This window comes from Sitodiplosis mosellana, unplaced genomic scaffold (genome assembly GCF_009176505.1).
Source record: "Sitodiplosis mosellana isolate CC-2019 unplaced genomic scaffold, AAFC_SMos_1.0 Smas_scaffold_1, whole genome shotgun sequence".
Taxonomy (NCBI): domain Eukaryota; kingdom Metazoa; phylum Arthropoda; class Insecta; order Diptera; family Cecidomyiidae; genus Sitodiplosis; species Sitodiplosis mosellana.
The window spans coordinates 17,398,387-17,409,828 of NW_022595244.1; the positions used below are offsets into that span (position 1 = coordinate 17,398,387).

The window sequence follows — 11,442 nt, forward strand, 5'->3', positions numbered from 1 at the left end:
TTCAAGATTCGTTTTGGATGCGCTCACAGCAACAAAGGCGAGAGAGAGAGAGAGAGAGTAAGACAAATATAGTATCGCTTGAATGTGGTTGTGGAAGTGAAATTCTTACACACAATGTGTGCTATGTATGTATGAATACAAAAACCAATACGAAAGCGCTGTTGTCGTTCTCTCGCGCGATTGTTTTTTTTCTCTGCTGTCGACAAATACTGAGAACGGAATCAAATATGGCAGCGACAGCAGAGGCAATAAAATTACAGAAAATAAAAGACTACCAACAGCATTCTCACTAACACACGCGACGCCATTCGAATGAGGAGAGTAAGACAGTGTGTATGCGTGCGCTCTTGCTCTAGCCCATCAATCAAACAGCGTAGTCCGTGCTCGGTTGCGCCGTTCAGCTTCAGTGTATATGAATTCATTCCATTCAGTCCTTTCATTTCAATTTCGCTTTGCGGTGTGTGTAAATGGGAAAAATGAGGAAAAATTTATGTGCGTGAATTTTGAATTTGGTGTCTTTTTTCTCTTTCGTTGTGTTTTTGCTATTCTGTTTTATTTCCTTTTAAGTTTAAATACCCCGTTGAGCTGAAGGAACAGAAATTTTGACCGACCAAATTCACAAAATATCGTAAAATGTGCGTCAAATAAACGAACAGAAAAAAAAATTACATAAATTGCAAGTGAAATGAATTTTTCTCATTTCATTTAAGTTTTTTTTCTTTCTTCCATGTGTCTCTTTCCGAATGCAAGTGAGTTTGTATGTGAGAATGTTGTGGTCGTTTCCATTTAATTGAAATGCACGAATGAAGAAAATTTCCATTTTGGCGTTTATCGATTTGTTTTGTTTGGCCGTACCACACGTTCGAAAATGGAATGGATAAATGTTAACCAACCACATAATATGCTATAACGCGATTTCCAATGTGATTATAGCCATCGACGATGTTGAGTCAGTCGGCTCAATACTCAAAACGAAACAAAAAATAAACTCAAGTAAAACCTATAAATGTTGAAGTGCGATATTTTTGTGGTGTATGACATGAGAGAACCATGAGAGAGTGAGAAACAGAGAGTGAAAAATCGGTCTCAAACCAAAACGAAGTCATTTTTATTTCATTGATGACAATTTTTTCGATAATCGAATTTTTTTCGATTGATGTGCAATTTCGGTGCGTTTCAAGTGTGAGACACAGAAAAAAAATGTGTGTACGTTTGGTGTTGCCTATCAATGCGATCCAAATTCGTGAATTGATTCATAGCGCGAATGAGTAACATTTGTGTAAAGTAAAAAAAAAGTGGAAAAGAAAAAAAGCGTAGATGAAAAGAGCAACAAATCATTTTACAACTGGTACGACTAATGCTCATACCAATGCAATCGGATGTGTGTACAGACAGAAATGTCATTGGGTGCAGCCGTGATCTTGACGAATTTAAGCGATTGAAAAGATATTTTTGGTTCTTACTATCGTTATTTTCGCTCTCTTTTGGATACACGAGCGTCGAAATGAATGAGGCTGTCGCCTAAAAAAAAACTTAAAGAGAGACGAAAAAAAAACCGTCGTGTGTTTGTCTGTTGTTTTATTTGTGTGTGAGCCAAATGCTAGCAAAAAAAAATACAATAAAAAGTGTAAACCGTTGTGTGTATGAATGAAAGAGAGTTCTATCTTAAAATTCTATGCTACAAATCTTGCGTTTCCGCTAACTAATTTTGACATGCTTAATTTCCACCAATTTCAGAAAAGACAATTTGTGTTCGCTTCGGAGAATCGGTGTCAAAAATCGATTTTATGTTGATTTAATTTAAACATAAATAAATAATCCCAAAATAACAACAACAACCATCAGAGAGAAAAGAGCTATTTAAACAAAAAATGTCGAGTGAAGAAGACAAACCGCCTGCTCCGCCAGTTCGATTAACTAGCACAAATCGAGGTAATTTAATTCGCATCGATTAAACATTTATAATTTAAATCGTTATTGATGCATTTGATGTTGCAATGAGTCGTTAAATCACAACCAGCAATTGCTTGGTTATGACGTAAATTAGCGCTGTCAAGCGAATAAACTACACCTACAAAACTCTCAATTGAAATCATTCTCATTGTTGCTGTTGTTGTTGTTGTTTGTGTTTTTCACAAATCAAGGTTTTAAATCAGATCATCATCGCAGTGACAGCGCTCCGGCTGTCGAATTAAAACCTCTACCAAAAGGTATGAAATCGATTACACACATACATTTCAATCCCAACACATACGTATGCAATCAAATGATTAATACAAATATTTTTATGGTTGTTAGAACCTGACGATGGCGATCGAAAGAAGAAGACTTCCAAGAGTAAAATTAAGGGATCAATGCCAAAGCCAGGCACCGATTCAAAACCAAATATATCGTATCCAACGGTGAGTTTAGTAAGAAATTGTCCATCGTCATACACCAATCCGTGGCTCATTCATTATCCGAATCGTTTTCCATAATCTTTGCAGAATTTTGAGCATACGGTTCATGTGGGATTCGATGCTATCACCGGTGAATTCACGGTAAGTTAACATTCAATATTTAATTTAGCTCAATCGTTTGTCGCAGATCATTTGCTAACCGCTTACGTTCTCATTTAGTTCTAAGAGTTTGTTCTTGCTAACATCTTGCGTTTTACATCTTAGTTCAATTGATTGGCTCTGTTTACTACTGTCTTTTTTTTTGGGCGCAAAATCATTTCGTTATGGCGACTGATTTTCACGTATATAACACAACCATTTATTATATTTTTTGACAATTTTGGCCATGAATTTCATAAAACTAATTCAAATATACAATCCATCTTTTGTGTTTGTTCATTTTTTTTTAATTCTGCGTTTGAATTGTGTTTCTTCTTTCTGTTTTTGGATATGCCATATAGTTTTTGAAAGTTGCTTAAAACCATTTGATTCATACAAGTCTTTAGTTACAATTTGGAAGCTTTGATTATTGGAATTGGACTGGATTGGCTTTTGTACAAAATCAATTTAGATTTGATTGGAGATTTTGGCAACACTTGTTTTTCATTTTCTTAAAATTTCCAATCAATAGTCGCCATTCGGATGGTAAATAATAATTCGGTTTGTCAAAGCTTGCGCCTTTTGCACACTAAATTTTCAGTTCCATTTGCATTTCGAATTTGGCATCGTATCGGCAGAATGGAAGGAACAGAAACGATTTATTTTGTTGTTTTTATTTGAGTTATTTCGAAAACGTATCGCTTCTTTTTTCACAAGAAGAAACAAGAAAATCAGTATTCTCTCAAATCGCATCACTTCAAAGTCGGGTATCATTGAAACATTATCTCCCATGTGACAATATTCAAAACAATAACCATTAAGAAGAACAATGCATCCACATACACGAAAACGGAAACGAAGAAAAAGAAATCATTTCAATAAATTAACTATTAAATACTCCAATTTCGCCCACAAAACAGTTTCACCGCAATTATGTGTGTGTGTGTGTGTTTTTTGTCATTTCTTCTTTCGCGTCGTCGACTCTTCTTCTTTCAAGTGATTCGATTCGATACCAAAACTTCCAATCTCTTCTATGAAGATATGATATTAGACTAAACAATTTTTCGTTTTATTTTTTACTTTTCGTTATTCGAACCTTATGTTGATTTTCCTGGATCCGTTATTTTTTTATTTCGTTTTGATTTGGTTCACACAATGTTCTATTTCGTTTTGTTTTTTCGTTTCAAGCTGCCTTTGAAAGTAAGTATTGAGTTTTTGTTGCTTGTGTCACAATTATTATTGTTTTGGTTTAAAGGCGAGAAAAAAAAATACAAAATTTTGTATCGACACAAAATCTATTCGAAATTTGTTCATTGGCACGGTGTGATCGTGTGTTTTTATGTGTCTGTTTGCCTGAGCTGCATATTTGTGTGTGATTTCAATTCGTGCTTTTCTTTTTGTTATTGTCTTTTGTATTTTTTTTTTTCATTTTTTGGTCAAAATTATATTTGGAATGTACGTTTATGCCTGTAGCCAGTAGCAAATCGAAAAAAAAAAATTGTAAAGAAATTCCGGGGAAATGGGCAAAATCGATAAATGGATCGAGCTACCGATTTTCAATGATGTTCGTGTGACTCATTGCGTGAGGATTTCTTTGCAATGTCGGTTGCAAGGTTACAAAACAAAAACACCATTTTTGACACCAAAACAAGATTCAGCTTTTTTTCCTCTCATTCGTGCAATTGGTAATATTGGCGTTTTGTGTCACCTTCTTTAATGCATGTTCAAAACAATCGGGAGTCAATTAGCCGATAATTGGAACGGTTTAAAGTTATACATTTTGTGTTTATGTGTTGGGCAATTTTGTTTTTTGTCAAGCCAATAATGGAAAAGAGAGCTGAATCGACCAGAAACACTTTGTTAAATGTTTCTTTTTTTTCATCAATTTTGGTCCGTCGATTGTTCACCTCATTGTAATTTGCTGTTTATGTGTTTGGCTTTCGGAAACTTTACTCAATTTTGTCTGTGTTCTGATTACAGGGGATGCCCGAAGCATGGGCACGATTGCTCATGAGCTCGAATATTAGCAAACAAGAGCAAAAGAAGAATCCGCAGGCTGTTTTAGATGTATTAAATTGGTTTGAAAACAGTAGCAAACAACGGCCCAGCTCCAAGTATATGATCAACACAACCGCCACAACAACCGCTACAAATTCGGGTAAGTGCAAACAGATTTCTGTTGTTTTCTTTCTCATTCCTTTTTTGGTGACAGTTTAATTTCCTTAATTTATTCCATGTGTCATGTGTTTAATTTATCAAATTGACTTACTTACAAATTTAGCCTCATCATTGAGTCATGTGAGCAGCAGCACGCCAAGTAGTACGCCAACCGATTCTGAATCGCATCACAGTGGGCAAATATTGCATCCAGCGATTATAAGTGAATCGTCAACGCAACAAAGCTTACAAATTACCGACAATTCAGTCAATGAAGAAGCGTCCAGCGATGACAATGCACCTCCACCACCACCAATCTCTAGTCGACCCGAACGAACCAAATCAATAGTAGGTTTTCTTTTGCATCGATCGACAATTGAAATTTGAAATTTTATTAACATTGTGTTGGTTTCTTTCAACTTGTGTTTACAGTACACGAGACCGCTGGACGAAACAAATCTGACGGAGAGCGCCATCAACTATCAACATCAAGCTCAATCGGTGCAAAACAATTTGATGAATGCATCGGTTGCAATAAAAAGTCCAACACTTGATAAGAATAAGAACAATGCAAGCAATATTTATAGTCCGAATTCAATTAACTACAACATGCAACCAAAACTGGCGAACAATGCGGTGCTTTCGAAATCATCAACACAGAAACCAACATCACCAGGTAAGTGACACATTCTTCTTTCTCTTTGTTTCAATTTCGGGTTGTGGTTTTTGGGGTTTAATGTATGAATGAATTTAATTTGTAGAACATGTTCCTACAGTGCACCCAGCATCACCTGTTTCAGCAACGGCCAATGGCAGCAGTAATAACACTACACCAACCAGTGGTGGTACGATTTTGAATCAAATTCCACCGGCTGCGCCACAGACCACGCCACGAAACAATGGCGGTCTCAAGAAGAAGAAAATGAGCGACGAAGAAATTCTCGATAAGCTGCGAACAATTGTAAGTGTGGGCGATCCAACGCGGAAGTACACGAAAATCGAGAAAATTGGCCAAGGTGCATCTGGTACAGTGTACACGGCAATCGAGAGCTCAACCGGTATGGAAGTAGCCATAAAACAAATGAATTTGTCACAACAGCCCAAAAAAGAATTAATCATCAATGAAATCCTGGTGATGCGAGAGAATAAACATCCGAATGTGGTGAACTATTTAGACAGTTATTTAGTTGGTGAAGAGTTATGGGTGGTGATGGAGTACTTGCCGGGCGGTTCGCTGACCGATGTTGTCACCGAAACGTGCATGGATGAGGGACAAATTGCAGCAGTTTGCCGTGAAGTATTACAAGCGTTGGCATTCTTGCACAGCAACCAAGTGATACATAGAGATATAAAAAGTGACAATATACTATTAGGCTTAGACGGAAGTGTGAAATTAACCGATTTCGGCTTTTGTGCACAAATATCGCCCGAACAATCGAAGCGCACCACAATGGTTGGAACTCCATGTAAGTTAAGCATCACGTTTATCTTGACAAATTTTTTTTTTCTTACTAAAAGTAAATGGAGATCGACGTAGGGAAAGAGTAACAAAACTAACAATCCATTTCTTTTGCATACAGATTGGATGGCACCCGAAGTCGTAACACGGAAACAGTACGGTCCAAAAGTCGATTTATGGTCACTAGGTATTATGGCTATCGAAATGATCGAAGGCGAGCCACCATATTTGAATGAAAACCCGCTGAGAGCATTGTATCTGATTGCAACGAATGGCAAACCGGAGATTAAGGAAATGGAAAAACTCAGTCCAATATTCCAGGATTTCCTTGATCAATGCTTAGAAGTAGACGTTGAACAACGGGCCGGTGCACCTGAACTGTTAAAGGTGAGTTTTTTTTTCTACTAAATTTAATCAACGCTCGATTAAATTGATGCAATTTTTTTTTCTAATAAGAAATGCCCCAAATTCTAATTTGATATCATTTTTTTTTCTCTTTTATTTGCAGCACACTTTCTTGAAATTAGCGCGTCCATTAGCGAGCTTGACTCCATTAATCCTTGCCGCTAAGGAAGCAGCAAAAGGTCATTAGCGAACCTCCTTGTGCTTAGTATCGACACAACATACAGTAAACGCAGTAATTAAGCAAACTAATCAATCAAATCTATTGTCATTAATCAAGCAGTACCGCTATCATCAACACAACCTTTATGAAATATCATTTTCGTTTTTTTTTCCTCTTCTCTTTTTTAGTTTTGTATTGAAAAAAAAAGAGAGAATTCAAAGCCTTGTTTTTGCATTTAATCAATAAGATGGAATATTAAGAGTTTATTTTTTCTCTGTCAGATCTTAAAACTCATCGAAATATTGTGCTTGATTTTTATTGAATATTATTTTTTTAATTGTAAACACATGCGCTGAGTTAGAAAGGATTTGTAGAAATGCGAACGAAGACATAGAACGTATAACCTGAATGACAGATAACATTTGAGAATTTAAATAGTATGCTTATTTGTTGCGCAATGAAATGAAGTGAAGAAAGAGAAACAATCTGAAATGAAAATATGAATAAATTAACGGCAATATTTTTCGGTGTATTTAATACACACTTTTAGCACAGATTGCAAGATGGATATTTTCGGAGAGAAGCATTTTAATGGAGTTTGAAATTGAGAAAGACAAGTAAAAGACCGGCGAAAAGAGAGAGAGAGTGAGAGAGAGAGAGAGAGAGAAATATAGAGAAAGAGAGGGAGTTGTACGGTTGAAATCGAGTGAATTTTATGTGTTTTGAAGGAGAGACAAAGTAGAACATTTGAATTGTAACTTTCAGTTTTTAGACTAAATTATTCATAGTATTTAATTAAAACACCGTGACAGAAAGAGAGAACCGTTTTGTTCGTAATTTCTTAGATTTTCGGCTTAAGTGGAGTTGCAAAGGTGTCGGCTATTTGTGCGAAAATTTTTTTTGTTTTTTTTTGGCGAAGCATTGTACCGTATATACATGTATCAAATATTAATGACGGTCGTTTCATTTACTACCGAAAGTTTTTTTCGTTCTGGTTTTCATGTTTCATCTTGTTTCACAAATCCGTCATCAACATGATGATGATAAGTCCTCATCCTCAATGTGTCATGTACTCTTTTCATACCGCATTCACTCTGCGTGAGACTTGTAAAACACAAACACCACACACACACAAAACCTTTAACGATGATGAATATGAATAAAGGATGCCTTAACAGTAGTAAAACGACAAAAACCGTGGAAGGTCGAATATGTGACGTATTTAAAATTAAAGAAGAAAAAAACAACAACAACAAAAAAACACATTTCGTAGAAGCTTCAAGAATAAATAAAATGTAATAGTGATGTAAATGTAACAAATACGCAAAAGAAATTTTTTTCGCAGAAAACCGTAGATTAGTACGAAATCGAGCTGATCAATAGACAATGCTGACAGCGAGACCTGCTGCATATTTATGACTGCATGCAAGCTCACTGCTAGAATAGGCTTTCTTTTCTTGAATGTCGAAACTTTTGTTTACTTTACGCATTTTGTTGATTTGCCAATTCGAACAAAAAAAAACACACACACAACCACAACTCATTCAAATATCACTCAAATAAAATATGTTCATCCCTTTATTTTGTTTGTTTTAATTTTTATTACAAGTCCAACAAGCTACCAAAACAAAAACACCTTCCCTTCCCCGTTTTTTATTATTATATTGAGAATCCAGTAAAATCCGACCATGACCTTGAAAAATCGAGCTCAAACTTATGAAAACTCATTTTTGATTTCCACTTCTGGCGTCCAATTTGCGACATGATCTCATCTTGTTGCATGCTCCACTTTATCAAGAAGAAAATCTTCAAGTATTTAAACCGGCCCAAAACATCAACACTCTCCTTCATCACTATCATTTTATTTCCATATTTTCTCCTGTTTTTTTTTCTTCACTGACTTATTTATACCATTTTATTATTGTTTTGGTTGAAAAAAAAAAACTGAAGAAATACTACTATTTCAAACGAATATTATTACAATTATTTATCTCTAATTGTATACTTAAATGAGAAAACAAATCGTCAAGCACTACTTAAATAAGACAACAATAAAAAAAAAACTATATATTAACACTAACTTAAAAAAAATGTAATACTGTAAGATTATAGGTGAATCGAAATGACGGAATATCGGAAAATAGTCTGTAAGCTTATTTAGCATTCGTACAAAAATGAAAGTGAAGAAACAACAAATTTTGAGGAAAAAAAAATATCAAGAGACGCAGATGAAACGCATCGTGACATATTGTTAGGCTTTCGTTTTCGTTTAGTTTATTTTTCATTTTTGTGTCGGTTCCAATTGATTTTATTGTGAAAATTGTAGAGACAAAAAACAAATTCGCAAACTGTTTTATTCAAAATCAAAGTATTTCGACAAGAAATTTTCTCTTAACATCAATTTTCTTTAAAATAATCGGCATAATAATTTGTATATATTGAAATTTGAAATTTGAAAATTAAAAACTTGTAGCAACCAACCATTTTTCGGAGTTCATTTTCTTTGGCTTTGTGAAGTAATGTTTTTTTTGCTATTGTGAAAGCAACTGAATTTGACAACCGTATCCGTTCAGTAACAAATCTATATGAAATATTAAATAAATCCTTCTCTTTTTTTTTTGCTTCAAATCAATTAGCAATATCAAGAAATGCAACAAACATGCTATTGAACTTACACCAAAAATAGACTCACAAACACAAAATTTCTAGTAATGTATTATAGAATGAATAAAGAACTTTTTTTTAAAAAAAGATTTTCTTCTTAATTTTGTGTTTCCCGGCTGGGCGTTTTATTCAGGTACTTTTTGCTGATAATACATTGCGATGACATCATACCTTTATTAAGCTGCTATACTAAACAGCTGAAAATGTGGTTGAACGACACTTCACACCATAATAATCAACCTATGGTTATGTTTAATTAGGTGAGATAATCCATTCATCAAAAGTGAGGTAATTTTTTACGTTTAATGATATTTACTTCTTGATGAGTCATTCGATTGATATTCAAAAGGATCTGTGTGAATGTGAAAGGATGAAGTGTGTGAATATTCTTAGTCCCTTAAATTTAATGTAAATACAAAGTAGTCACTTGAAAATGGGCTAGAACACCATAAAAAAAAATTCCTGGAACATCATACAGTTTCAGAATGAAAAAAGGCCTATGGACATTCGTTTTTTTTTTGTGAGTGGTATTTTATTTGTATATCGAATTTCTGTTGTGTTTCACCAGTTAATTGTTTGCGAAGAAATAGATTATTCTTAACATAATTCTCTTAACGATAACAGTTGCGTGTGCTTCCTCCTTATCAAATAGCATCAACTGAATCGGCATCATCTTCGGAACTGATCTCATCACCAAATTCAATGTCTTCGTCTAATCCGTCTTCAACAAATGTAACTGTATCGTTGATGCGCACCGATTCGGGGAATTCACCGTACGTTTTTAGATTTCTTGCTTCATCGGGTGTATATTTGAGGATAACATCGGCCTTTGAATCTTGATAATCACGCAAACCAACCAGAATAATATCGCCTTGATTGATCCAGACCTGAAATGAACGAGAGGAAGTCACACCAAATTAAAAAAAAAAATTGCATTGAACGAAGTCACGTTTGAGAAATGTTTGCGGAAAAAATTAGTCATTGGCCTGAAATAAAAAACTGGCAAATCATTAGCAGTTTTTTTTTGTGTTTCAACAAAAATTTGCAGTGTAGTGTGTGGTCTTCTCATGTCAAAATACTGTTATATACACACACATAACACGAGGTTGCGAATGCATGAGATATTATAGTATATGATCGTTGGGGAGCGTGCCGAGACTAATGTCATTTACTGCATGCACAGTGCACACCCATACAATCATAGCATATGTGTAAAGTTGTTCAACTTTCGGACTGGCACACAATCATCATCACGGAATTATGCGTAAAATATCGAAACAAAGGGAAAAACATTAATGCGTAATCTTTTCAGCACTTTTCACAATGCTAACAATCAAATTCGAAAAAAAACCCAAAAATTTCACAACTTTTTTTTTGTTTGTTGGAAAGATTTCGAAAGGCGCCATTTTTATACAAATTGTTGAATTTTTCTGTCGTGGGACCAATTTTTACTCTCCTTCATAAATCAAAACGTGTGCATTTTTCACCTGGATTGTTTTCAATATTAGTAATTTCATCAGAAAAAAAAACATCACTTACTTTCTTCCGAAGTTTGCCTCTGATGTGACACAAGCGTTTGACACCATCGAAGCACATTGCTTCCAATCTGCCATTGCCTAACATTTTCGTGACTTGGGCATATTCTTGTTCGTCTTCCTTGAAAATCAATTCACGTTTTTCGGATTCGTTTTCGTTCTTACCACGACGACGATTTTTCCCTCCCTTTCCCTTGTTTTTCGGCATGGTTCTTCGCTTTTTCTACACTTTTTAATGCAATCGAAATTGAGATGAAATGGTTCTTTTTTTCCTCTCTCACTAGGTTTTTTTTTTGTTCAATTTGGTTTTCTCTGAACAAGTTTGTTCGTCACCAAAATTGAGACTGAATGTGTGAATCAATTGATAATCTCAATGCTGAAAGGCACACCAACACAATAGAAAAATTGGCGAACAGCATTGGAAAGTGTCATCGCATAGTTGGCGCACATTGTAGAGGTCGCCACATTGTTTTTGATGGGAGGTATAGGCAAGGGAGGAGCACTTTTAAATTTTCTAATTCCGTG

At 34.9% G+C, this 11,442-nt stretch overlaps 2 protein-coding genes across 17 annotated transcripts; one reads left to right on the plus strand and one right to left on the minus strand.

The window, feature by feature from the left end:
• Positions 1-166: 166 nt before the first annotated feature.
• Positions 167-8,299, plus strand: LOC129576783 (serine/threonine-protein kinase Pak). Of its 16 annotated transcripts, none has more exons than XM_055463837.1 (12): positions 217-492; positions 568-1,206; positions 1,738-1,932; positions 2,145-2,210; positions 2,299-2,402; positions 2,487-2,540; positions 4,518-4,695; positions 4,819-5,042; positions 5,127-5,370; positions 5,471-6,160; positions 6,275-6,540; positions 6,662-8,299. In XM_055463837.1, exons 3-12 carry the CDS (start codon positions 1,872-1,874, stop codon positions 6,743-6,745), a joined length of 1,971 nt encoding a protein of 656 aa, XP_055319812.1. In that variant the 5' UTR covers positions 217-492; positions 568-1,206; positions 1,738-1,871; the 3' UTR covers positions 6,746-8,299. The 16 variants fall into 16 exon arrangements, with proteins under 16 accessions (XP_055319082.1, XP_055319179.1, XP_055319539.1 ...); XM_055462519.1 differs by having other exon boundaries at positions 568-635; positions 5,456-6,160; XM_055463304.1 differs by having other exon boundaries at positions 568-635.
• Positions 8,300-9,888: 1,589 nt separating this feature from the next.
• Positions 9,889-11,302, minus strand: LOC129577862 (eukaryotic translation initiation factor 1A, X-chromosomal). The gene is made up of 2 exons (XM_055465668.1): positions 10,922-11,302; positions 9,889-10,269 (listed from the first exon to the last, which is right to left on the minus strand). Exons 1-2 carry the CDS (start codon positions 11,123-11,125, stop codon positions 10,027-10,029), a joined length of 447 nt encoding a protein of 148 aa, XP_055321643.1. The 5' UTR covers positions 11,126-11,302; the 3' UTR covers positions 9,889-10,026.
• Between the last annotated feature and the right edge of the window lie 140 nt (positions 11,303-11,442).